General features: G+C 44.8%; 1 protein-coding gene across 1 annotated transcript in view; it reads right to left on the reverse strand.

Moving 5' to 3' along the window:
• The window catches only part of LOC124780139 (Down syndrome cell adhesion molecule-like protein Dscam2), a 513871-nt gene that overhangs the window by 445192 nt on the left and 42354 nt on the right, over window positions 1-26325 (reverse strand). The window contains exon 3 of the mRNA XM_047253759.1: window positions 9750-9902. Coding sequence (XP_047109715.1) covers window positions 9750-9902 — 153 coding nt within the window. The remainder of the gene's footprint in view (window positions 1-9749; window positions 9903-26325) is intronic.

Below are 26325 nucleotides of genomic sequence, written 5' to 3' on the forward strand. Positions count from 1 at the left end.
TAGACTATTAGATAACTAACGTGTTGACGGAGGCGACAGTAGAACCTTTGGTCTTGTCACCGCGTTGGTGCGGGCGTGGAGGGGCCCCATCTCTCTTTTTTTTTTTTTTTTTTTTTTTTTTTTTTAAAGTAGCTGACGAGAAATAAGGGGAACTAGCCCGCATTTGACAAGGCAGATGGAAAACCGCCTGAAAACCATCAACTGACTGGACGGCTCACCGGCCCTCGACACAGGCGGATTCGTGCCGTGGACCGGCACTCCTTCCCGCCCGGAAAGACGTGCGTTAGAACGCAAGGCCAACTGGGCGGGCTGCCCATCAGATACTCGTAACGGAATCAGCAGACATTTCTAGACGCTTCTGGTTACATGGCTTGCGTGCTGCGAACGAACTGCGATGGACGACCGGAGAATTCCTGCAACTCACTGTCATTGTCAGAATGTTGCTGAGCGACGAATGCCTGAAAACGGTTGCTCGGATCGCCTGCCCTTACAGGGGATTAATAATGAATCAAAGCGGCGCTTTGGCTCGGTTGTGCCTGCGAACCTCGTAAAGCCACCTTTCTGCCGGGAGGCCTAGCGTGGAGATGAAGGCCGCCTCAAGTACTCGTCAGCGGCCTGTGGCTGCGTCACCTCACATGCTTCCCCACTAAACCCCACGTGACGCTTCTCAGCTGACAGGCGCTGCCTGAACGTGAGCGCTACGGCGGTCGCCACTCAGCGACACTTGAGTTCTGTAGGCAGGATCATCTCTTAAGGCTCAAGGTGCCAAAGTCATATCAATCGTGAGAACAAAATCGTCTCTTAATCGTCCTCACGTTCAAATCTACTGTTAGAAAAAGTCTACACCTAATTCCACGGTTTATTTCTTTCAGATATGCGGCATTTGATTCTCAGCAGCATTAAAATTGTGTAAAGTATTAATTATCCAGCCATCTTCTGCAGATGTGCGATAGCACTCGTTGACTGTGTCAATCGTAATGGTATTTTATCACAAGAGGACTCTTAAGGATTCCATGGCTGTAAGTGAAATACGTTTTATAAACGTAAGACCACGTAAAATTGGTAGGATAGCTCATTTCACGGAGGGCGGCAAGGGCTGTCCACCGCCAATAAGGGCACAAAGGGACGATTGTGTACACAACGATCTTAGGACTGTGTCCTCAGAGGATTGCACAGAGGTGTGAGTCAATAATCTTCTCAGCACTCAAACTGTGTCATTTAGAATATGTGTTAGTAATGTTGACGTTAGGGCGTCACAGAGAGGGTGATATTTATTTTCTTTTTAAGAATTAAAAAGAATTACAAAAAATGTATGCAAGTCCGAGGAAACATTGCATCGAACTTTACAGATACTGTAAACTATAGACGCAGCGCTACCGTATTTCATGCTTAATCTGACGAGAAAGAACAATGACTCTCCTTGTGTGGGACTCATACACTACTGGTCATTAAAATTGCTACACCTTGAAGATGACGTCATACAGACGCGAAATTTAACAGACAGGAAGAAGATGTTGTGATATGCAAATGGTTAGCTTTTCAGAGCATTCACACAAGGTTGGCGCCTGTAGCGTCACCTACAACGTGCTGACACGAGGAAAGTTTCCAACTGATTTTTCATACACAAACAGTAGTTGACCGGCGTTGTCTGGTCAGGAGGGTAATACGGAACGCCGTATTGGATCCCAACGGCCTCGTATCACTAGCAGTCGAGATGACAGGCATCTCATCCGCATGACTGTAACGGATCGTGCAGCCACGTCTGGATCCCTGAGTCAACAGATACGGACGTTTGCAAGACAACGACCATCTGCACGAACAGTTCGACGACGTTTGCAGCAGCATGGACTATCAGCTCGGAGACCATGGCTGCGGGTGGCCGAGCGGTTCTAGGCGCTACAGTCTGGAAACGTGCCACCGCTACGGTCGCAGGTTCGAATCCTGCCACGGGCATGGATGTGTGTGATGTCCTTAGGTTAGTTAGGTTTAAGTAGTTCTAAGTTCTGGGCGACTGATGACCTCAGAAGTTAAGTCCCATAGTGCTCAGAGCCATTTGAACCATGGCTGCCGTTACCCTTGACGCTGCATCACAGACAGGAGCGCCTGCGATGGTGTACTGAACGATGAACCTGGGTGCACGAATGGCAAAACGTCATTTTTTTCGGACGAATCCAAGTTCTGTTTACAGCATCATGATGGTCGCATCCGTGTTTGGCGACATCGCGGTGAACGCACAATGGAAGCGTGTAATCGTCATCGCCATCGGCCATACTGGCGTAGCACCGTAGTGATTGTATGGGGTGCCATTGGTTACACGTCTCGGTCACCTCTTGTTCTCATTGACGTCACTTTGAACAGTGGACGTTACATTTCACATGTGTTACGACCCGTGGCTCTACCCTTCATTCGATCCCTGCGAAACCCTACATCTCAGCAGGATAATGCACGACCGCATGTTGCAGGTCCTGAACGGGCCTCTCTGGATACAGGAAATGTTCGACTGCTGCCCTGGCCAGCACATTCTCCAGATCTCTCACCAGTTGAAAACGTCTGCTCAATGGTGGCCGAGCAACTGGCTCATCGCAATGCTCCAGTCGCTACTCTTGATGAGCTGTGGTATCGTGTTGAAGCTGCATGGGCAGCTGTACCTGTACACGCCATCCAAGCGGTGTTTGACTCAATGCCCAGGCGTATCAAGGCCGTTATTAGGGCCAGAGGTGGTTGTTCTGGGTACTGATTTCTCAGGATCTGTGCACCCAAATTGAGTGATAATGTAATGACACGTCAGTTCTAGTATAATATATTTGTCCAATGAATACCCATTTATCATATGCATTTCTTCTTGGTGTAGCAATTTTAATGGCCATTAGTGTATGATTTACGCGAGCACTATAGGATGCAGACAGCAGCACCGTTAAGGATACTCCTCGCTACCGGTCTCTTCCCACATAGTTTGGGTCCCGAAATCGTGTTCCTACTGCCCTCCAGACTCGAATTCGTCGAAAAGCACTCTCCACACTAAATCGGGACTCATCTGTGAAAAGAAGACTGGCCCATCGTTCGACTGTCCAGGTGGCGTGTTGACGGCTCCGCTCTCGTCGCTCCCTTCTGTGAAGACACACCAGAGGTAAACAGACAACAGGTCACCAACAATAAAGGCCACTCTGCTGAAGCCTTCTGTACACCGTTTGCCTCGATACGACACCTACAGCAGGTGCTACGAGGACAGATTCCAGTTGCAGTGCAGTCCTAAGGCGGTACCGTCATGCCCTTACAGTCAAATAAAAGTCCACTCTTTCTGATGTCACACCTGGTCGGCTCTGCCCTAGTCTCCGGGATACAGTTTCTGCTGCTATAAACTGTCGCCTCATCCAAGAAACAACACTATGATTCACATTAAGTCATCGGGCCTTATTAGTTTACGACTGTCCTGCTTCCATTCTTCCTATGGCCCTCCACAGCAGGGAGCCTTCTTTAGGCGTCTTCTCTTTGTCATACTGCACCGTCTGTGACTGCGTACACAGCAATTGTGAATGTGGGACTACCCTGCAAACACACCCCACTTGATAGGTGCCCTGAAGTCAATGCTGGCGTGGTTGTCCGTTGATCGGAAAGCCATCTTCCATGCAGAACATGATTGTAACATCTCGTTACAGTATGTATAATTATATCGTTAATTAGACACAAGACGGGGAAGTAGCAGTTTGTTGCTTTAATTTTGCACACCATTGTATTAGGTAATTGTTATTGTCTTGAATATTGATAGTTGTTTTATACTGATCGAGTTACTGAGATATTTTAGAAGATACGTGGAACTCCTTAAAATAGTGTTCTAGTGAAGTATACCTTAAATTGTTTAGTTATGCGGAGCAATAAAATTTTAACCCGCCTAGTGTGAGCTGGTACATATCCTACAGCACGTAATTTTGAGGAACGTCTCACAAATTTCTTACTATAATTTGGAGAGTGATTTCGAGTGTCACTTGGCTATTGTCGTGGCGTGTTGGGATGAAATACAATAGCCACATGTTCAACTTGGTACCACAAGAATTGTAATCGTTGTTTGAGGAAAGCTAATATTTCTTGTTTTTAAGATGACTAGAAGTACTGCCTTATGTAATCCATAATAATGGTCGGTACAGAAATATAGCATTGAACCTTGTATCTTGTGGACGCCCTCCGTCTAAGAAGCTTCCAGCGCAGTTTGTTATGGAATGATGTTTATATGAATTCAATACTTATTTCTTTGGTGTGATGAACCTGGTTTCTTAAAATTCATTTTATTAACTAATTGTACGTTTCAACTGTAAAATTTTGACTGATTCGTGGTCAGATAAACCTCATTTCAAAAAATTATTTTATTTACCAACTGCATGTTTTTAATTAATAAATCTCTGAATTTGTCATTCTACACGTTATTCATGCAGACCTAGCTCCACATATTTCAGTGGTACAATATCGATAATTATTTATCAGCTTTGATGATACTATTTAATTCATTTGTATAGTTTTGCTCTGAACTAACGTTTGTGGTGTTTCTATGGCACGGAATCTACACAAATAAAACGACTTTCTGCAGATGAAACCATTGAACTTGTAAACTCGTCGTTGTATTGAAACGGGATCCTGACACCTGTGAGCATTTGTGAGGTCTGGGTCAGCAGTCAACTAAAATGCTTTACTGATATGAAAATATCAGGGAGAGAAAATAATAACACAGCATTGATGATTAAGAGGAAAAGAAACTTATGCTAAGTCAGTGCGTCGGATGGAAAAATATTAGCGTCAAGAAAGGTCTAAAATTGTGTTGGGAGGTCTAACAACGTGTCGTTTCCAAAGGAATCACCCCAGAATTTGCCTTAAGCAATCTAGTCACACCACAGGAAATTCTAAATCTGCATACGTGGAAGGGAATTAGGTCGCCAGTCCTAGAATTCCATCTAGTCAAATGCCTTAATCACAGCTTTAAGCAGCAATCTCGGTAAAAATTCTAATAATCCATTTTGGAAACACTTCTAACAATAGATTTCAATATTTTACTGTGGCTTTATGACCATGTCATAGTGTAAATAAAACAGAAATTAAGTAAATGGACTGAAATGAAATAAACAGATCTACATATCGACGATCCCAAAACTGCACACATCAACAAAATTTTTGCGTCACCTCGGCTGCGAGAGTTCCGGAACCTGTACAGAAAATTGGAATAGAGATCAACATAAACATCATTTCCACGCTTTTAATTGCTCATGAAAACCACACATTACATTTTGTACCACCATACACAAAGACCTTCAGAGGTGGTGGTCCAGAATGCTGTACACACCGGTACCTATAATACTCAGTAGTACGTCCTCTGGCAATGATGCATGCCTGTATTCGTCGTGGCAGACTATCCACAAGCCCGTCAAGGCACCGTTGGTCCAGATTGTCTCACTCCTCAACGGCAATTCGGCGTAGATCCCTCAGAGTCGTTGGTGGATCACGTCGTCCATAAACTGCCCTTTTAAATCTATCCCAGGCATGTTTGATAGGGTTCATGTGTGGAGAACATGCTGGCCACTCTAGTCGAGCGATGTCGTAATTCTGAAGGAAGTCATTCCACAAGATGTGGGGGCGCGAATTGTTGTCCATGACGACGAATGCCTCGCCAATATGCTGCCGATATTGTTGAACTATCGGTCGCAGGATGGCATTCACGTATCGTACAGCCCTTACAGGGCCTTGCATGACCATCAGCGGAATGCGTCGGCCCCACATACTGCCACCCAAAAACAGCAGGGAACCTCCACCTTGCTGCACTCGCTGGACAGTGCGTCTAAAGCGTTCGGATTGATCGGGTAGCCTCAAAAAACGTCTCTGACGATTGTCTGGTTGAAGGTATATGCGACACTCAACGGTGAAGAGAACATGATGCCAATCCTGAACGGTGGATTCGCATTCGGCATGTTGTTGGGCCCATCTGTACCGCGCTGTACGGTGTCGTGGATGCAAAGATGGATCTCGCCAGGGACGTCAGGAGTGAAGTTACGCATCATGCAGCCTATTGCTCACAGTTTGAGTCGTAACACGACGTGACTGCACGAAAAGCATTATTCAACATGGCGGCGTTGCTGTCAGCACCTGGACATTTCCCTTGTTGAGAGCGCTTCCTGGCACAAAGTGACAATGCGGACGCGATCGAATCGCGGTTTTGACGGTCTAGGCATGATTGAACTACAGACAACACGAGTCGTGTACCTCCTTCCTGGTGGAGTGACTGGAACTGATCGACTGTCGGACCCCCTCCGTCTAATAGGCGCTGCTCATAGATGGTTATTTACATCTTTGGGCAGGTTTAATGTCATCTCTGAACAGTCAAAGGGACTGTGTCTGTGATACAATATCCACAGTAAATGTCTATCTTCAGGAGTTTTGAGAACCGGAGTGATGCAAAACTTTTTTTTATGTGTGTGGAAATGGATGTCTTGCCGATTCTGTGATTGAAAGATGGTGATATTAATAATAGTGTAAGACATGCAGAGTTCGGACAAAAATATGGAAACACCAAAAACACAATACATTAACATGCCTAAAACGGTGTAGAAAAGGCATTGACATTCATAACGGTTTAGAGACGCTTCTGAATGGGTGAATACAGAACCTTTATGGTTTTCAGGGGTATCTTATACCAAACCTCCTGCAAGATAATGCCAAGTGGATGGAGGTGGACAGCGATGGCGCACCCTCCTCTCGAAAGTAGGCTACAAAGGTCCAGTAATACTGATATCTGGTTGCTGTGAGGGCCAGGGGAGGTTCGAGAATTTATCCTCGTGCTCACAAAACCACTCACTGCTGGACGACTGGAGCTGTGAGAAGAGGGGTCTCGTCATTTTCGAGCACACCATCACCATTGGGGAACAAACATTCTGCTATAGGGTGCACCTAACCAGTAGTCACAAAATTCTTGGTAGCAATGTACCTTTGTACAGTAACCATGGATGCCATGGAATACCCAAGCTAACTGCCAAAATCATGGCCGAACCCCCAGACATGTTTCATTCTTGGATCGTAAACTCGGCCAGAAGTTGGAAACAATGTGAAACAAGACTGAATTGACCAAATGAATTCCTTCTGTTGCTCCACAGCCCAGGTTTTATGGTTTCCGCACCAATGTTGCCAGCTTATGGAGATCCTTTCGTGTTGTTTTGTTGCTGGCAGGGTTCCCTAGCGCGACATTCAGTACTGCAGTGACTTTTGCAGCAGTCGCTCTCTTATTTGTCGGCACAATCCTCTTCAATGACCGTTAGTCACGCTCACTCAACACACATTTTCGTCTGCGTTGTGACTTTGCGGCTGATGTTTCCTTGCTTTCCCTGCATGCCTCTCGAAACACAAAACACTTTGGCTGCCTTGGTTACGGAAGCACCTGCTTAAAGCACTAACACTTTGCCCGAGTTCGAATTTGCTTAGCTCTGACATAATGCATCAGAGCTATTCGGACCACTGTTCTGACCAAGACTGATACTTAAATGTATTGAGCACATTGCACACGTCCTCTCGGGGTCAAATAAAGCAACGGAACCTACACTATGCGATCAAAAGTATCCGGACACCTGGCTGAAAATGACTTACAAGTTCGTGGTGTCCTCCATTGGTAATCCTGGAATTCAGTATGGTGTTGGCCCACCCTTAGCCTTGATGACAGCTTCCACTCTCGCAGGCATACTTTCAATCAGGTGCTGGAAGGTTTCTTGGGGAATGGCAGCTGATTCTTCACGGAGTGCTGCACTGAGGATAGGTATCGATGTCTGTCGGTGAGGTCTGGCACGAAGTCGGCGATTCAAAACATCCGAAAGGTGTTCTGTAGGATTCAAGTCAGGACTCTGTGCAGGCCAGTGCACTACAGGGATGTTATTGTAGTGTAAGCACTCCACCACAGGCCGTGCATTATGAGCAGGTGCTCGACCGTGTTGAAAGATGCAATCGCCATCTTCGATTGCTCTTCTACAGTGGGAAGCAAGAAGGTGCTTACAACATCAGTGTAGGCCTGTGCTGTGATAGTGCCACGCAAAACAACAAGGAATGCAAGCCCCCTCCATGAGAAACACGACCACACCATAACACCAACGCCTCCGAATTTTACTGTTGGCACTACACACGCTGGGAGATGAGGTTCACCGGGCATTCGCCATATCCGCACCTAGCCATTGGATCGCGAAGTTGGGTACTGTGACTCATCACTCCACACTACGTTTTTCCACAGTTCAGTGGTTCAAGTTTACGCTCCTTACACCAAGCGAGGCGTCGTTTGGCACAGTGGATAACATCGGAAGTTCACTGACGCATTTTGCAGATGATGCTGTAGTATATCGAGAGGTTGTAACGATGGAAAATTGTACTGAAATGCAAGAGGATCTGCTACGAATTGAGGCATGGTGCAGGGAATGGCAAATGAATCTCAATGTAGAGAAGCGTAATGTGCATAATGTGCATAAATTATCTGGGAGTAGATATTAGGAGAGATTTAAAATGGAATGATCATATAAAATTAATCGTCGGTAAAGCAGATGCCAGACTGAGATTGATTGGAAGAATCCTAAGGAAATGCAGTCCGAAAACAAAGGAAGTAGTTTACAGTACACCTGTTCGCTCACTGCTTGAATACTGCTCACCGGTGTGGGATCCATACCAGATAGGTTTGATAGAAGAGAGAGAGAGAAGATCCAACGGAGAGCAGCGCGCTTCGTTACAGGATCATTTAGTAATCGCGAAAGCGTTACGGAGATGATTGATAATCTCCAGTGGAACACTCTGCAAGAGAGACACTCAGTAGCTCGGTACGGGCTTTTGGTGAAGTTTCGAGAACATACCTTCACCGAGGAGTCAAGCACTATATTGCTCCCTCCTACGTATATCTCGCGAAGAGACCATGAGGATAAAATCAGAGAGATTAGAGCCCACACAGACGTATATCGACAATCCTTCTTTCCGCGAACAGTACGAGAGTGGAATGGAAGGGAGAACCGATAGAGGTACTCAAGGTACCCTCCGCCACATACCGTCAGGTGGCTTGCGGAGTATGGGTGTAGATGTAGAACGGGCATGATGTGAGGATTATGAGCAACCGCTCGACCATGAAATCCAAGTTTCCTCACCTCCCGCGCAACTATCACAGTATTTGTAGTGCATTCTGATGCAGTTTGTAGTTCATGTGTGATGGTCTGTGTAGATGTCTGCGTATTACACATTACGACCCTCTTCAACTGTCGACCGTCTCTGTCAATCAACAGACGAGGTCGGCCTGTATTCATTTGTGCTGTACGTGTCCCTTCACGTTTCAATTTCACTATCACATCGGAAGCAGTGGACCTAGGTATGTTTAGGAGCGTCGAAATCTCGCGTTCAGAGGTAAGACACAAGTGACACCCAATCACCTGACCACGTTCGAAGTCCGTGAGTTCCGCGGAGCGCCCCATTCTGCTCTCTCACGATATCTAATGACTACTCAGGTTGCTGATATGGAGTACCTGGCAGTAGGTGGCAGGAAAATGCACCTAATATGAAAAACGTATGTTTTTGGGGTCGTCAGGATACTTTCAACACAAAGTGTACATGTTTGCCTAGCTTTTGCATTTATGTTCAAGCATGAATTTTTCGCGGTGTTTCCATAGATTTGTCCAACCCCTGTAGTCAGTTGTTTTAATTTTTGACGAGGCTGAACTGGAGTGTGTCATTGGCTACAGAAGGGGTTGGGAAACGGACTGTACCTGTGACGGTGAGCAGCTGGGCCGGGGTGCTCCTGCGGCGCTCCCCGGTGAGTGCGTGCAGCGTGAGGCAGCTGTAGCGGGAGGAGGCGTCCGCCGCCGTGGCCCGCCTCACCAGCAAGTCACCGGTGCTCGTCACCACGAAGCGGCCGCCACCTGCAACGGGACACTTGTTTGAGTCGCTGTGGTATCTGAGGTTGCTTATAGCTCTGAGCAGAGTCTCAGGCAGTGCCGAGTAAAACTGTGAGGGACGGGAAAAACCCACAGTGGTACAACAACAAAGTTAGGAAACTACTGCGAAAGCAAAGAGAGCTTCACTCCAAGTTTAAACGCAGCCAAAACCTCTCAGACAAACAGAAGCTAAACGATGTCAAAGTTAGCGTAAGGAGGGCTATGCGTGAAGCGTTCAGTGAATTCGAAAGTAAAATTCTATGTACCGACTTGACAGAAAATCCTAGGAAGTTCTGGTCTTACGTTAAATCAGTAAGTGGCTCGAAACAGCATATCCAGACACTACGGGATGATGATGGCATTGAAACAGAGGATGACACGCGTAAAGCTGAAATAATAAACACCTTTTTCCAAAGCTGTTTCACAGAGGAAGACCGCACTGCAGTTCCTTCTCTAAATCCTCGCACAAACGAAAAAATGGCTGACATCGAAATAAGTGTCCAAGGAATAGAAAAGCAACTGGAATCACTCAATAGAGGAAAGTACACTGGACCTGACGGGATACCAATTCGATTCTACACAGAGTACGCGAAAGAACTTGCCCCCCTTCTAACAGCTGTGTACCGCAAGTCTCTAGAGGAACGGAGGGTTCCAAATGATTGGAAAAGAGCACAGATAGTCCCAGTCTTCAAGAAGGGTCGTCGAGCAGATGCGCAAAACTATAGACCTATATCTCTGACGTCGATCTGTTGTAGAATTTTAGAACATATTTTTTGCTCGAGTATCATGTCGTTTTTGGAAACCCAGAATCTACTATGTAGGAATCAACGTGGATTCTGGAAACAGCGATCGTGTGAGACCCAACTCGCTTTATTTGTTCATGAGACCCAGAAAATATTAGATACAGGCTCCCAGGTGGATGCTATTTTTCTTGACTTCCGGAAGGCGTTCGATACAGTTCCGCACTGTCGCCTGATAAACAAAGTAAGAGCCTACGGAATATCAGACCAGCTGTGTGGCTGGATTGAAGAGTTTTTAGCAAACAGAACACAGCATGTTGTTATCAATGGAGCGACGTCTACAGACGTTAAAGTAACCTCTGGCGTGCCACAGGGGAGTGTTATGGGACCATTGCTTTTCACAATATATATAAATGACCTAGTAGATAGTGTCGGAAGTTCCATGCGGCTTTTCGCGGATGATGCTGTAGTATACAGAGAAGTTGGAGCATTAGAAAATTGTAGCGAAATGCAGGAAGATCTGCAGCGGATAGGCACTTGGTGCAGGGAGTGGCAACTGACCCTTAACATAGACAAATGTAATGTATTGCGAATACATAGAAAGAAGGATCCTTTATTGTATGATTATATGCTAGCGCAACAAACGCTGGTAGCAGTTACTTCTGTAAAATATCTGGGAGTATGCGTACGGAACGATTTGAAGTGGAATGATCATATAAAATTAATTGTTGGTCAGGCGGGTGCCAGGTTGAGATTCATTGGGAGAGTCCTTAGAAAATGAAGTGCATCAACAAAGGAGGTGGCTTACAAAACACTCGTTCGACCTATACTTGAGTATTGCTCATCAGTGTGGGATCCGTACCAGATCGTGTTGACGGAGGAGATAGAGAAGATCCAACGAAGAGCGGCGCGTTTAGTCACAGGGTTATTAAGTAAGCGTGATAGCGTTACGCAGATGTTTAGCAAACTCAAGTTACAGACTCTGCAAGAGAGGCGCACTGCATTGCGGTGTAGCTTGCTGTGCAGGTTTCGAGAGGGTGCGTTTCTGGATGAGGTATCGAATATGTTGCTTCCCCCTACTTATACCTCCCGAGGAGATCACGAATGTAAAATTAGAGAGATTCGAGCGCGCACGGAGGCTTTCAGACAGTCGTTCTTCCCGCGAACCATACGCGACTGGAACAGGAAAGGGAGGTAATGACAGTGGCACGTAAAGTGCCCTCCGCCACACACCGTTGGGTGGCTTGCGGAGTATAAATGTAGATGTAGATGTAGATGTAGATGCAGTGTTGCACATGGAAATACGACATAGGCGACAATCTAGCGCATCACAAAGGGCTTAGGGAAACTGTTACACATTTGAGTGTCCTCACAGGTTTACGTGACCTGAAACAAAGGAATCGACTGTTCATTCTTAAAAAACGACGAGTTCTTATACGTTGGAAAAAGCAACTGTTGTATTAATTGATGTTAGAAGGAAGGTTTGCCCTCTCTTTTCTTGTACGTGGCTGCGTGCTTCTTAGATGTAACGAACATGCCGTCCGTAACGCCGCTTCCTTTGGACGCAAAATTGAAATTATAAAATACTTCCCGAAACCCAATAAAAGTCCCAGAATCCAAGATCCAAATTTCAGGTCCCACTGGAAAAGCATCACTTGAATAGTAGCAAGTACACAGGGTGAAAAGTATTTAAACCGACAAACTCAGGGAGGTTGTAGGTGACATCAAAACAAATATTTTCCTCTAATGTCATTTTTTCCTATGAGGATTATTTAAACCAGTGGAGGCCATATTACGCTTTTCAGTTGTTAGAGGCTGTATTACGATCTTCAGTTGTTAGAGGGCGTATTACGCTCTTCAGCTGTAGGCAACTGCTGTTCACCAGTGTAGTAGTGCATTGTCTGTGTTTACTAATGGGGCGATACACCTGGAGTGAGTGCTCTGATATGGTTGGTGTGTACTACGCAGCGCACCACAACGGACGAGCTGTACAGCGGGTTTATCAACAACAATATCCTAATCGCCGTATCCCGCATCGTACGACCTTTGCTGCTGTGTACCAACATCTGCGTGAGACCGGGTCATTTAGCAGATTACCTGGACAGGGACGCCGTCGCACTGTAAGAACGCTGCAATTTGAGGAAGCTGTCTTGCAGCATGTGGAGCGGGATCCTTCAATCGGCACTCGTGCAATTGCAGAGGTGGTCCTGTACCATGGCCTGATAGATCCCCAGATATTTCCCCTCTGGACCTTTTTTGTCTGGGGAGAGATGCACTCCTGTTGCATCAGAAGAGGATCTGGTTGCCCGGATAGTAGCAGCAGCAGGAACAATTCAAGATACTCCTGGGTTTTTTGACCGTGTCAGACAGAACATGATCCGACGGTTTAACCTTTGTTTACGTGTCAATGGAGGCATTTTTGAAAATCTACTGTAATTGAAATTGGGTTGTGTTAATGTGTTGCCTTTTGGTCATAAAAATGGAAAAGTGTTTGTGGGTATGTTTAATTTGCCACCAGAGAAATCTTCCTCTACATTAGGGAAAAATATTTGTTCGTCGGTTTAAATACTTTTCACCCGGTATACAGATAAGAAATACAGTATTAAGTGACTTAATGTTTTAAAAAGGTAAAGAAAGGAAATAGAATCCATTAGTTTCAAATTAAAATAATAGTAGATCGCAAAGTAGTGTACTTGTAGGTCACGGAATAGAACGAGTGAACTCAAAGAATACTCCTTGTGAGTACTCTTTGAGGACACTGCGTAACACAGAAGAAAAAAGTCATACATTGTTAATGTGGTGCTAGCGCTTGCTGGATCGGGCCATGTCTCAACGTATGCCCTTGTACGTAGGCGCGACGAGATTGTTCTTGTGCATTTTTGGAAATTTTGCGATCTGCTAGGAATCATTAAATTTTAAATAGGTAGATCAGCAACCCTGAACATATCATTACGTAAAGCCAAGGGAGGAAAAGATCCGAACTTTTCTTAAATTGATTATCATACAGGGAAGACTTAACTTTGCCCCAAAGTAATAGTCCGTTAGCAGTTTACCGACATAGGAAGTGAACATTCGTATTCAATTGTGAGAAAGTACTGAAGTCTCGTTAAAGTAGCAAATGAAATCTGGGTCTTGTTACAAACTCTTTGATGGAAACGTAACTAATTCCACCCAGCTTAGGGGAAAGTTACTCCCTTAATACAATAAAAGGATGTGAATTGTATAGAATAAACTAGCATAAAGTGGATTTATTGTGTGACATTTCTTTCAACCCATTTAATATTGTGTGTTTATAAAATATATAATTGTGCGACAACATAGATTAATAACAGTGTGCAGCATGCATAAGTATTCCTTGCCGCGTTAGACAGTTATTGTACCAACTCGAACTATTAAGCTTACGTAAATTGAAAACTTTAGTGGATAAACTATTGCCGTACGTGGACTGTAGCCATAATTAGTACGCCGGCCGCGGTGGCCGTGCGGTTCTAGGCGCTGCAGTCCGGAACCGCGCTGCTGCTACGGTCGCAGGTTCGAATCCTGCCTCGGGCATGGATGTGTGTGATGTCCTTAGGTTAGTTAGGTTTAAGTAGTTCTAAGTTCCAGGGGACTGATGACCTCAGATGTTAAGTCCCATGGTGCTCAGAGCCATTTGAACCATAATTAGTACAAGGATAGCCATTGGTGTTCAATTACAGGTAGCCGTGCTCGCATACGTCGGGGAGCATGTAATTATTTGAACTGGTCGGTATCATTGATACGCACTCGGCGTGAATACAGTGCGGCGGGACAGACTTTTTTTTAATGTAATGTTCCTCATCAGATAGTATTACCGCTAATTGGTCGGAGCACGAATATCATCAACAAATATTTCCAATATATCTTAAGCGGATCAGTTACACGTCGGACACGAAAATATTGCGAACGTCGTAGTAATGCGAAAGTTGTGTTTGACGGCCAACGACGCAGATAAGGCACGTGTAGTGCTGCACTGTGAGTGTCCAGTACGTTGCATCAGTGCAGGTTGTTGACGAGTAGTGCACACTTCGTATTTGCATTCAGAGGCCGAGGTCGACGTGCAATGAAAGACCTAACAGAGTTCCAAAGAGGACAGATTGTGGTGGCCTGATTAGCTGGAACATCAGTAACCAAGACAGCCAACTTGTTGAATGGTTCAAGAGCCACTGTTTCAACAGTCATGACTGCCTAAACAAGACATGGAGAGACATCATTGTGTAAACGTAATAGTGAGCGCAAATAAAAACTAAATGGCAGAGATTGTCGTACGCTAACACGAATTGTGTCAAAACAGCACAAAACTACGGCGGATAAAGTGACTGCAGGACTCAATAGCCATCTTTTGGACCCAGTATCAATAGATACTTTCCGCTAAGAACTCCATAAAGCGAATATTCGTGGATGAGCTGCTACAACGAAACCATTCTGGACGACAACCCACGCAAAGAAGTGTAAAACATGGTGTCAGGAGCATAAATCCTGGACGGCTAGTCAGTGGAAAAACGTCATATGATCTGGTGACTCTACGTTTTCGTTATTTCCAACATCGGACGGGGTTTACGTCTGGGGAACGCCAAAAGAAGCCTACAATCCTGACTGCTTGATTTCAACGGTTAAGCATACTGTGACGGTGTGGGCAGCCATATACTAGTATTCTGCTTGTCCCATCATTACTCTCAAAGGACGTGCTACAGTTAATGATGATGCGAACATTTTAGGTGATCAGGTGCACCCCGTGAGTCAAGCCTTGTTCCCCAACAGTGATGCCATATTTCAAGAGGGTAATGCAATCATTCACACAGCCAGGACAGTACAATCATGGTACGAGGAGCACGCAACTGAACTGCAGCGTCCTCCGTAGCCCGCACGCTCCCCTAACTTGAAGATTATCGAACCTCTGTGAGTGTATTGGAGAGCAGACTCCGGAGCAGATTTCCGCCTCCCTCGTCACTACAGGAGTTAGAAGAGGTTTTGATAGAATAGTGGCATAACATTCCTCTGGAGACTGTATTACGTGCAAATGGGGGTCCAACCACTTATTAATAAACCATTCCCAAGTAAGTACAATTGTTCACAATATTGTGCCAATCTCCTGTACATTCGTAGAATAAAAATTTTATTAAAAGTATTTCGGCGACCACCTGTACGCCGCAAAATAAATACTCTTCTTAACGAAACCTTGTTTCGTGTTGAACGTAAGCGCGTAATGACAGTATTACGAGTTACGTTACATACACGCTGTCGATTTATTTGACATTACAATGCAATGTCGCACACTCTTAAATGAAATAAACAATTTACTAACAATGACTTGGTAGCCACACAAATAACATAAATTTTATCTTCCAAAAAATTAACTGTAGCCTTCATTTAAGCATGTGTTTGAACTATTGACCATGGCCTAAAAGGCATATTTGCAATCGCCGTTCGAAAGAACGACGAACAGATGTAATTGCAGTGGATGATTGGTAGAGTATGCACTGGCGATTCGACGTCACACATCGTCTGGTGTACTTGGGGCGGCCGGCCGCGGTGGTCTCGCGGTTCTAGGCGTGCAGTCCGGAACCGTGCGACTGCTACGGTCGCAGGTTCGAATCCTGCCTCGGGCATGGATGTGTGTGATGTCCTTAGGTTAGTTAGGTTTAAGTAGTTCTAAGTTCTAGGGGACTAATGACCACAGCAGTTGAGTCCCACAGTGCTCAGAGCCATTTGAACCATTTGTACTTGGGGCTTCGTTATAGACTGCTTCTTTGAAAGCTCCCTAAAGAAATAAATCGAGAAGAGTCAAATCCGGGGACGTCACAGGTCATTTGATAACAGAATTTCGTCCTATCCAACGTCCAGGAATGTTCTCATTCAGTATGTGCGTTGCCGCACGGGACGAGTGTGCTGGACAACCGTCGTGTTGCAGCCACATCCTCTTCTAGAAGAAGCGGCAGAATGTTGTTCAGAAAGCATGCGTGATAATGTCCATTTAGCCTGAGATGGAGTAATGTCCCACACTGTAATTTCCTATGATGCCGCATCGTACGTTTGCTCTCCACGGCCGTTGATGTTGCGCCTGACGAAGCCGGTTGAGCGGTGCGTGGCTCGTGTTGGTGCCATATCTCATTTGACATCCTGTTTTCACTGTACTACCACCTCGTTGTGTTAATTTCAGTTACTGGTGTTACTGAGTTGCTGCCTTGCCTGCCCGTGAGCGGCAGCAGCGGCGCTTATCGATATAAGCCCTGTCGTATTATCTTTCCTGACTGCTATTACTCCCCGGCTGCGTGTGTTCAGAGTTAGTTCGGATCTGCCAGTGAGTTGGGAGGCGCTAGCAGTGCAGTTCGGACCTGGCAGTGTTTGACTCGGGACGCGGCAGAAGTTCAGTCGGGGCGCGGCTGCAGTGAGGTCCAGACAGCCATGAATCGCCCGACGGTTGCCGATACATATCAATTTAGTGTGCACCACCTTGGTTGGTCGTCGGTCGGTCGTCTTGTCGGACGACAAGTATGTTGGCCGGCAATCGCTTATGGGTTGCCTGCGTGTGCCGACTCGCGATTCGTCCTTGTTATTGCACAGTCGCTGCCGTTAGTATTGTCTACTCCTTCGTGCAAGTGTTCGTGAAACTGTTGTGATGTCGACTGCTCAGTTATTTTAGTGCTGTCTCCGTGCTGATGTGTGGCAGTCGGTCGGTTGGCGTGGAGCAGCGAGGAAATCTCCGCGGGGCGTAGTTTGGCCGGGCCCTCTGGCAGTCTCTATGCAGTGTCGGAGTGTGTGGGGCTACGAGGTCCGTGGCTCGCCGACCCTGGACACGAAAGTTGAGTTTGGATTTAATTTACCAGCAAGTCAAGACTGTTCACATTGTGCCGTTTGGTTCTCGTTGCTGGCTGTTGGGACATTCCCGCGAGCAACAACGTGCGTGATCGAGTTGGCGAAGGTTTAGCCACCGTCCGGTGGAGTCTAGCTGTATTTGGTTATTTGCAGTTGAAATGCACCAGCGGAATATTCTTCTTTGTGGCCGTTAACGTTCTGGTTGCCTGCCCTGGCCGTTGACGTAAATTCAGGCAGTGTCCTTTCCTCACCGTGTTGCCACTGTGCAGCACGTTGGGTAGTTCGACAGCTTAAGGTATGCTTGGTTGTTGGCGTCCATGCCTTTTACGTTTGCATTGAAATCCCGGTTGTGTGCTGGTCGAGTGGAGCGCGAGTTATCTTGTCGGTGGATCCGTTGACTGTCTGTTGGTTGGGTTGTAGTCGGGTAGAGAATGGTTGGGCCGACTTCCTGTCTCACCTCAGGGAGCGTTAGTATTTCCAGTGCTGGGCGACATCCGAAACTTCTGAGCGCCGTTAGCTGCACTGCCTTTTCTGATTTTCTGTTGTGTGTATTTGTATGGCCCATAGCCGATGGTTTTTAATTAAAGTTGAATTCTTTTTAGTGGTGTTTTAAGTCATGGGCCTTCAGCCGCATTAAAATTTAAGTTCCTTGCTTTTCAAGTGTTAGATTGTTTGGGCCTTCAGCCCGGTTAAAAATACTGTTTAAAGATAAAGCCTTGGGCCTACTGTCCACTAAAAACTATTTTAGTTGTGTTTTCAGTCATGGGCCTTCAGCCATTTTAAAATTAAAAGTTTCTTGCTTGTCGGGTGTTAGATTGTTTGGTCCTTCAGCCTGATTAATATATTGTTTAAAGATAAAGCTTTGGACCTTCTGCCTAATAAAAATTATTTTAGTTTTGTTTTAAGTCATGGAGCCTTCAGCTGTTTTTAAATTAAGGATCTTTGTCTTTCGAGAATCAGACTGTTGTGTGTGTGTGTGTTTGAGATTTACGGGCGCTAAACAGCGGGGTCATCAGCGGCCAAACGCATAAAAACAGGAACACATGCAGTGAAGGGACTAAGACGAACAGCGAACAAGGGGAACAGCTAAAAGACACAGACCTGACGCAGTTCCAAATCCTCACGTACAGAGGCAAAACAAGAGAGAAAGAGTGCACTAAAAAAGGAAAGGCAACACAAGGAAGGGAGGACAGAAACCGAAGGGGAAACAAGGAGGTATTCGTGACTGGCGGACCTCTTACCTAAAATCTGGGTGAGCCAGTCATCCAGCAGCACATTAAAACCCTCTCCCTAAAATCCGTGGCAGACTGTTTGGGTCCTTCAGCCTAATTGAAGGTAAGGCCTTCAACCTCGTGTTTTTTTATTCAATTTTATCTTGAGTCTTAAATCACCGGCCTTCAGCCATCTTTAAATTAAGGTTGCTGCTTTTCAAGTGTTAGATTTTGGAGCCCTCAGCCAAATTACAGAACTTACTTAACGGGAGGCCTTCTTCCTTCTAAATATTCTTTTTGGCGTCTGAATTTTGAGTTAATGGCTTTTAGCGTTTTTTTTTTTTAATTAAAGTGGTTGTGCCCTTAAGGCATAACATAGTGTGGCGTATCCAGCCGATAACTATATTCAAGAATTTATACTGTAATGTTCGGTCAAATAAATAAAGTTATATGTGTTCGAGCGTAACTGACAGCGGCTCATTTTGGCTCCTTCCCACAATTCCAACTACCTGTTCTGTGCTGCGGGTTTAGCAGGGCGTCTCACCGGTGTGGATTGGCTGCTGGCCAGTAGTGCATGTTATGCAAATTTACATTACCGTGGTTAGTAAACGTTGCTCCATCGGTGAAGAGTCACGTTGTGAAAACGTAGGGTCGTCTCTCAGTTGCTGAAGAACAAACCGACAAAATTCTGTACGACGATCGAAATCATCGTCGTCTAGCGCCTGATGTAGTGACAGATGATAGGGATGGAAATTCTGTCGATGCAGGATGCGAATGACGCTCATCTAGATGATTCCACATTCCTTGGCAATACGTCTGGACCGCTGTGCAGACTCATCAGCGTCGTAGCCAGAATAGCTTCTTCGTTTTCTCTGTCAGTTGCAGTCTCTTTTCTTGTCCTCTTTCTAACGTTCAAGCAACTAGCGTCTTAATAATTCCTACAGTTGCCTGGCGCGTCCGACATTGGCGATCCGCTGTACTGTTTTTAAGGCATGCATTTTAAATTCACCATTAGAAATAAAAGACATGCCTTAAAACTGTACATTCGCCACATAAAAATCTTCCCCCCATGAACCATAGACCTTGCCGTTGGTGGGGAGGCTTGCGTGCCTCAGCGATACAGATAGCCGCACCGTAGGTGCAACCACAACGAAGGGGTATCTGTTGAGAGACCAGACAAACGTGTGGTTCCTGAAGAGGGGCAGCAGCCTTTCCAGTAGTTGCAAGGGCAACATTCTGGATGAATGACTGATCTGGCCTTGTAACATTAACCAAAAGGCCTTGCAGTGCTGGTACTGCGAACGGCTGAAAGCAAGGGGAAACTACAGCCGTAATTTTTCCGAGGGCATGCACCTTTACTGTATGGTTAAATGATGACGCAGATAAAATAGTCCTCCATTCGGATCTCCAGGCGGCGACTACTCAGGAGGATGTCGTTACCACGAGAAATAAAACTGGCGTTCTACGTATCGGAGCGTGGACTGTCACATCCCTTAATCGACCAGGTAGGTTAGAAAACTTAAAAAGGAAAATGGATAGGCTAAAGTTAGATATAGTGGTAATTAGTGAAGTTCAGTGGCAGGAGCAACAAGACCTCTGGTCAGAGCCGACCGTGGTGGCCGAGCGGTTCTAGGCGTTTCAGTCCGCAACCGCGCGACCGCTACCGTCGCAGGTTCGAATCCTGCCTCGGGCATGGATTGGGTGACGTCCTTAGGTTAGTTAGGTTTAAGTAGTTCTAAGTTCTAGTGGACTGATGACCTTAGATGTTAAGTCCTATAGTGCTCAGAGCCATTTGACCAATTTTTTCACCTCCGGTCAGGTGAATTCAGGGTTATAAATACAAAATCAAATAGGGGTAATGCAGGAGTAGGTTTAATAATTAATAGAAAAATAGTATTGCGGATAAGCTACTACAAACAGCATAGTGAACGCATTATTGTAGCCAAGATACACACGAAGCCCACGCCTACCACAGTGGTTCAAGTTTATATGCCAACTAGCTCCGCAGATGACGAAGAGATTTATGAAATGTATGGTGAGATATAAGAAATTATTCAGATAGTGAAGGGAGACGAAAATTTAATAGTCATGAGGGACTAGAATTCGATAGCAGGAAGAGGAAGAGAAGGAAAGATAGTAGGTAAATATGGAATGGGGGTAAGGAATGAAAGAGGAAGCCACCTGGTAGAATTTTCAACAGAGATAACTTAATCATAGCTAACACTTGGTTCAAGAATCATAAAAGAAGGTTGTATACATGGAGGAAGTCTGGAGACACTGGAAGGTATCAGATAGATTATATAATGGTAAGACACAGATTTAGGAACCAGGTTTTAAATTGTAAGACATTTCAGGGGGCAGATATGGAATTTGACCACAATCTATTGGTTATGAATTGTAGATTAAAACTAAAGAAATTGGAAAAAGGTGGCAATTTAAGGAGATGGAACCTGGATAAACTGAAAGAACCAGAGGTTTTAGAGAGTTTCAGAGTGAGCATTAGGGAAGGTCTGACAAGAACTGGGGAAAGAAATATAGTAGAAGAAGAATGGGTAGCTTTGAGAGACGAAATAGTGAAGGCCGCAGAGGATCAAGTAGGTAAAAAGAGGAGGGCTACTAGAAACTCTTGGGTAACGGAAGAAATATTGAAGTTAATTGATGAAAGGAGAAAATATGAAAATGCAGTAAATGAAGCAGGCAAAAATGAATAAAAATGTCTCAAAAATGAGAGTGACAGGAAGTGCAAAGTTGGTAAACAGGGATGGCTAGAGGACAAATGTAAGGATATAGAGGCATATCTCGCTATGGGTAAGGTAGATACTGCCTACAGGAAAATTAATAAAGACATTTTGGAGGATAGAGAACCACTTGTATGAATATCAAGAGCTCAGATGGAAACCCAGTTCTAAGCAAAGAAGGGAAAGCAGAAAGGTGGTAGGAGTACATAGAGGGTCTATACAAGGGCGATGTACTTGGGGACAATATTATGGAAATGGAAAAGGATGTAGACGATGATGAAATGAGAGATATGATAGTGCCTTAAGAGTATGACAGAGCACTGAAAGATCTAAATCGAAACAAGGCCCCGGGAGCAGACAACATTCCATTAGAACTACTGATAGCCTTGGGAGAGCCAGCCATGACAAAACTCTACCATCTGGTGAGTAAAGTGTATGAGACAGGCGAAATACCCTCAGACTTCAAGAAGAATATAATAATTACAATCCCAAAGACAGCAGATGTTGACAGAGGTGAAAATTACCGAACCATCAGTTTAATAAATCACGGCTGCAAAATACTAACACGAATTTCTTACAGAAGAATGGAAAAACTGGTAGAAGCCGACCTCGGGGAAGATCAGTTTGGATTCCGTAGAAATGTTGGAACAGATTAAGGAAAGACAAACCTACGTTTCTGGCATTTGTAGACTTAGAGAAAACTTGTGACAATGTTGACTGGAATACTCTCTTTCAAATTCTGAAGGTGGCAGGGGTAAAATACAGGGAGTGAAAGGCTATTTACAATTTGTACATAAACCAGATGGCAGTTATAAGAGTCAAGGGGCATGAAAGAGAAGCAGTGGTTGGGAAGGGAGTCAGACAGGGTTGTAGCCTATCCTCGATGTTATTCAGTCTGTATATTAAGCAAGCAGTAAAGTAAACAAAAGAAAGATTCGGAGTAGCTATTGAAATCCATGGAGAAGAAATAAAAACTTTGAGGTTAGCCGATGACATTTTAATTCTGTCTGAGACAGCAAAGGACATGGAAAGCAGTTGAACGAATTGGAAGTGTCCTGAAAGGAGGATATAAGATGAACATAAAGAATGAGTTTTGCTATTTGGTCAGCAAAATAACTAATCAAGGTCGAAGTAGTGAGGATATAAAGTGTAGACTGGCAATGGCAAGGAAAGCGTTTCTCAAGAAGAGAAATTTGTTAACATCGAGTATAGATTTAAGGGTCAGGAAGTCGTTTCTGACAGTATTTGTATGGAGTGTAGCCATGTATGGAAGTGAAACATGGACGATAAATAGTTTAGTCAAGAGGAGAATAGAAGCTTTCGAAATGTGGTGTTACAGAAGAATGCTGAAGATTAAATGAGTAGATCACATAACTAATGGGGAGGAACTGAACAGAATTGGGGAGAAGAGTAGGTTATGGCACAACTTGACTAGAAGAAGGGATCGGTTGGTAGGACATGTTATGAGGCATCAAGGGATCACCAATTTAGTATTGGAGGGCAGCGTAGAGGGTAAAAATCGTAGAGGGAGTCCAAGAGATGAAAACACTAAGCAGATTCAGAAGGATGTAGTTTCCAGTAGATACTGGGAGATGAAGAAACTTGCACAGGATAGAGTAGTATGGAGAGCTGCATCAAACCAGTGTCTGGTCTGAAGACCAGAATAACAACAATATATAGAACTAAGTATATCCAGCTCTTCCTCATTGGTGTGCGTGTCTGCAAGCAAGGAATGTTGAAGCAGAAATAAGCGACCTTGTAGTGCAAACGAGTGAACAGGTAAATGTGTTGACATTCTGACACGACGTAGCGCGAGAGCTCCTCTTGGCTGAGTTTGCACCGCTAATACGATCCCGGCCACCGCACCTTCAAATTTTAGGAAATTTCTCGATTTTTTTTTACGACACGTTTCAACGTCAATATTAACAAACGCTATAGCGTTGTAATTATCTTCTCAAGTACTGCTGAGCGCAGTTATAAAATGTGTACGGATCCATTTAAAAAAAGCGTAATTGCTCCGCTATTTCCGTTGATACCTGCGCTAAGAACATAAAACAAAAAACAAAAAAACTACGTGCCCATCGACGGTCTAGCATTTGCCGAAAACCGCGTTTCAATATGTGTAACCATTCATGAAATAAAGGAGGTGTTAAGTGTTACGTTACTCACCCTGTAAATGTGGTGTGTTTGTGAGTGTTTGTGTGTGTGTGTGCGTGTGTGTGTGTGTGTGTGTGTGTGTGTGTGTGTGTGTGTGTGCGTACGCGTGTGTGTATGCATCAGTTGCCTTATGTCTTGTAAGCGTATTGTAGTATCGCTGCCTAACCAGCTCGCCTATGCAGGTAGTCGCCTTTCTGCAGTGAGCGACTGTAGAGGAGTGGTGGTTTAGCTTCCATAGTGTGTTTGTATTATGCCATGGCTGCAGAACGCAGCTCAAAGTGTTTTTAGAAGTAATTAAAATTCTTGTCATGGATGTTGTGTTTTCATATGAGTCGACCGTTTAATATTGATGTTTTTTTGAGAGTGATAGTTTCGAAACCGTGTGTCGTGTCATGAGAACAGCAGTCAACAGAATGGTCATGGTTACAGGACAAATAACACGTCTGGACAATTTCCTATATGTGAGAGAGACATACAAACCGTTTGACCAATTACGACGAGCGCAAACATTTATCTTTCTGATGTTGCACTGCCAAATCTTCAAACAGCTGCATCACGATCGGTCACACATATTGCCGAGGAAATAACTAGTAACGCCACTAGAACGGATTAATACTATTGCAAGAACTGTGTCACTTTTTGAAATTACAGTAGCCTATTTGAACAATGGATTTCATGTGTTTGTTCTCCAAGCACCTGAGCTGATTGATAAACCGTAAGACAATAGTCTTCAGTACACTCGAACAGGCTGTGTGACTAAAGTCTCAATAAATGAGTACATCGAAATTTTTCATATTATTTGCGAAAGGTGCAGTCCAAATTTGCAGTGCTTTAATGATGGAATATACGAGGGCTATTCGGAAAGTAAATTCCGACCAGGTGCGGAGTGGAGACAACTGTGAAAATGAAAAATGTTTTATTTGCAACAGTTACCTACAACTTCCAGCTACCTTTCTACGTAGTCGCTGATTCGACTTAAATATTTGTCGTAGCGTTGTACAACTTTCCAATTGTCTCGTCATAGAAGGCAGTTACCACTGCTTTCTGCCAATTCTCTGGGCTGGTCTACAGCTCATTGTCTGTGTCAAAATGTTGTCTTCATAGCCAGCGGTTCACGTGAGCGCAGACAAGACCAAGAGGGAGCCATTCACAGGCTGTATCGAGGGTGATCAGACACTTCCGATCGAAAACGCTGTAAGAGCATGTTAATTGCCCCTACATAAAGCGGTTGAGAATTGTCTTGAACAAGGAAACACATGACAGTTATGTTATATGGGCTGCATAGCTTCAGGCAAAATTTCTCACCAGCTAGTGCCGTGACCAGACTGACCTCTGCTAACCACTCTGTCAGCTGTGAAGATTGTGTAAATGTGCTCCAAGGTTCAGCTGGCTGTATAGCCAGTTGCTCCGTCACGTTGGAAGTAACTAGGTTTTATCCTCCTCCGCTAATGCTTCCACAAAGTCACGCCCAGTCATACCTACTCGTCTGGGCCACTTGTATTTGCCCCACGCCGTGTAATGTAAGTGAGATGCAGAGCTGAGATCTGTTGTGCAACTGAAACACCAGAGTGTTACTGAGTGACAGTGCAGACTTTAATGTAGTGTTGGCAGTTCATAACACTGGTATTATACTGATACACTAATTAGTAACACAAACATCGTTGTCCAGTTTTCCCATAGTAGCCCACCCAAATTTGTTAAAGCAACGCTCAGTCTAATGTACATTTTCAGAATAAGTTCATTTCTGTGTTCTTTCATTCTGTATTTGTCTGGTGTGTTTCTCAGCTCTGAATACGGTTTTGCAATTTGACTTATTGTTCTGTTTTGTGTAATAGAGAATTACTGAGCTTTATTTTTCCAGTTACGTTTTTCTGTTCATGTGACATGTTACAGTTCATTACGTAAGATAATGAGATCAATGCGATTGGAATCGTAAGGGATGTAGATATAGACTCATCAGGCAAAAATGACCTGACAGAGATGAAAAATGAAGCAGACGGTAGTGAGGTGTTGAAAGATTCTGATACAGGGGACTGGAGTTCATCAGTAGACATGGGAGGTCCACACAGTTCTCTTAAGGGTGACCAAGGAGAATATTGCAGACCAGCCACCGCTCAGAATCGGCACGAAAAGGCCTTAGAGGCTGACATAAAAGGGCGTCAATGAAACCACCTCTTCCTTGAGGTGTTGATATCTCCTGGTGTTTCGTGGTCGAAAACGACAGTTCACAGTGGGATGAGCTAAAGGTTGACGTTCTTTTACACTGCTGACACACTCCGGATGAATCAACCTTTCTCGAAGGGCATTATGAGCCAGTTACACCACTGAATGTACTAGACACCACTGAAGCGCAGTGCGACGGCAATTTTTGCGATGGCTTACAGGATGGAATCGCTAGGGGCCATTCAAAACTATTCAAGGAAATTTGAACCTGGTCCAAGGTAGCAGTGGGTGTTTATTCTTTTTCAGCCCTCCTCTTTCGCGCCGTCCTAAGACACATGTCCGAATAAAGCGAAAAAGGGTCGCTCTCAGACAACCCCCCCCCCCCTCCCCCCATTTCGACAACACCCTTGGTACCGCCATATCTCAGCACATGTACCTATACAGAGACAAACAGTGATGCGAGTGCTAGGTGCCTGCAGTCAGACTATGCTATTGCTATTGTACCTACTAGTATAGACAAGTGGTACCGGATGGGTGTCAAGGGGTTGCCTGCCTGCAGGTGCCA

This window comes from Schistocerca piceifrons, chromosome 1 (genome assembly GCF_021461385.2).
Source record: "Schistocerca piceifrons isolate TAMUIC-IGC-003096 chromosome 1, iqSchPice1.1, whole genome shotgun sequence".
NCBI lineage: Eukaryota > Metazoa > Arthropoda > Insecta > Orthoptera > Acrididae > Schistocerca > Schistocerca piceifrons.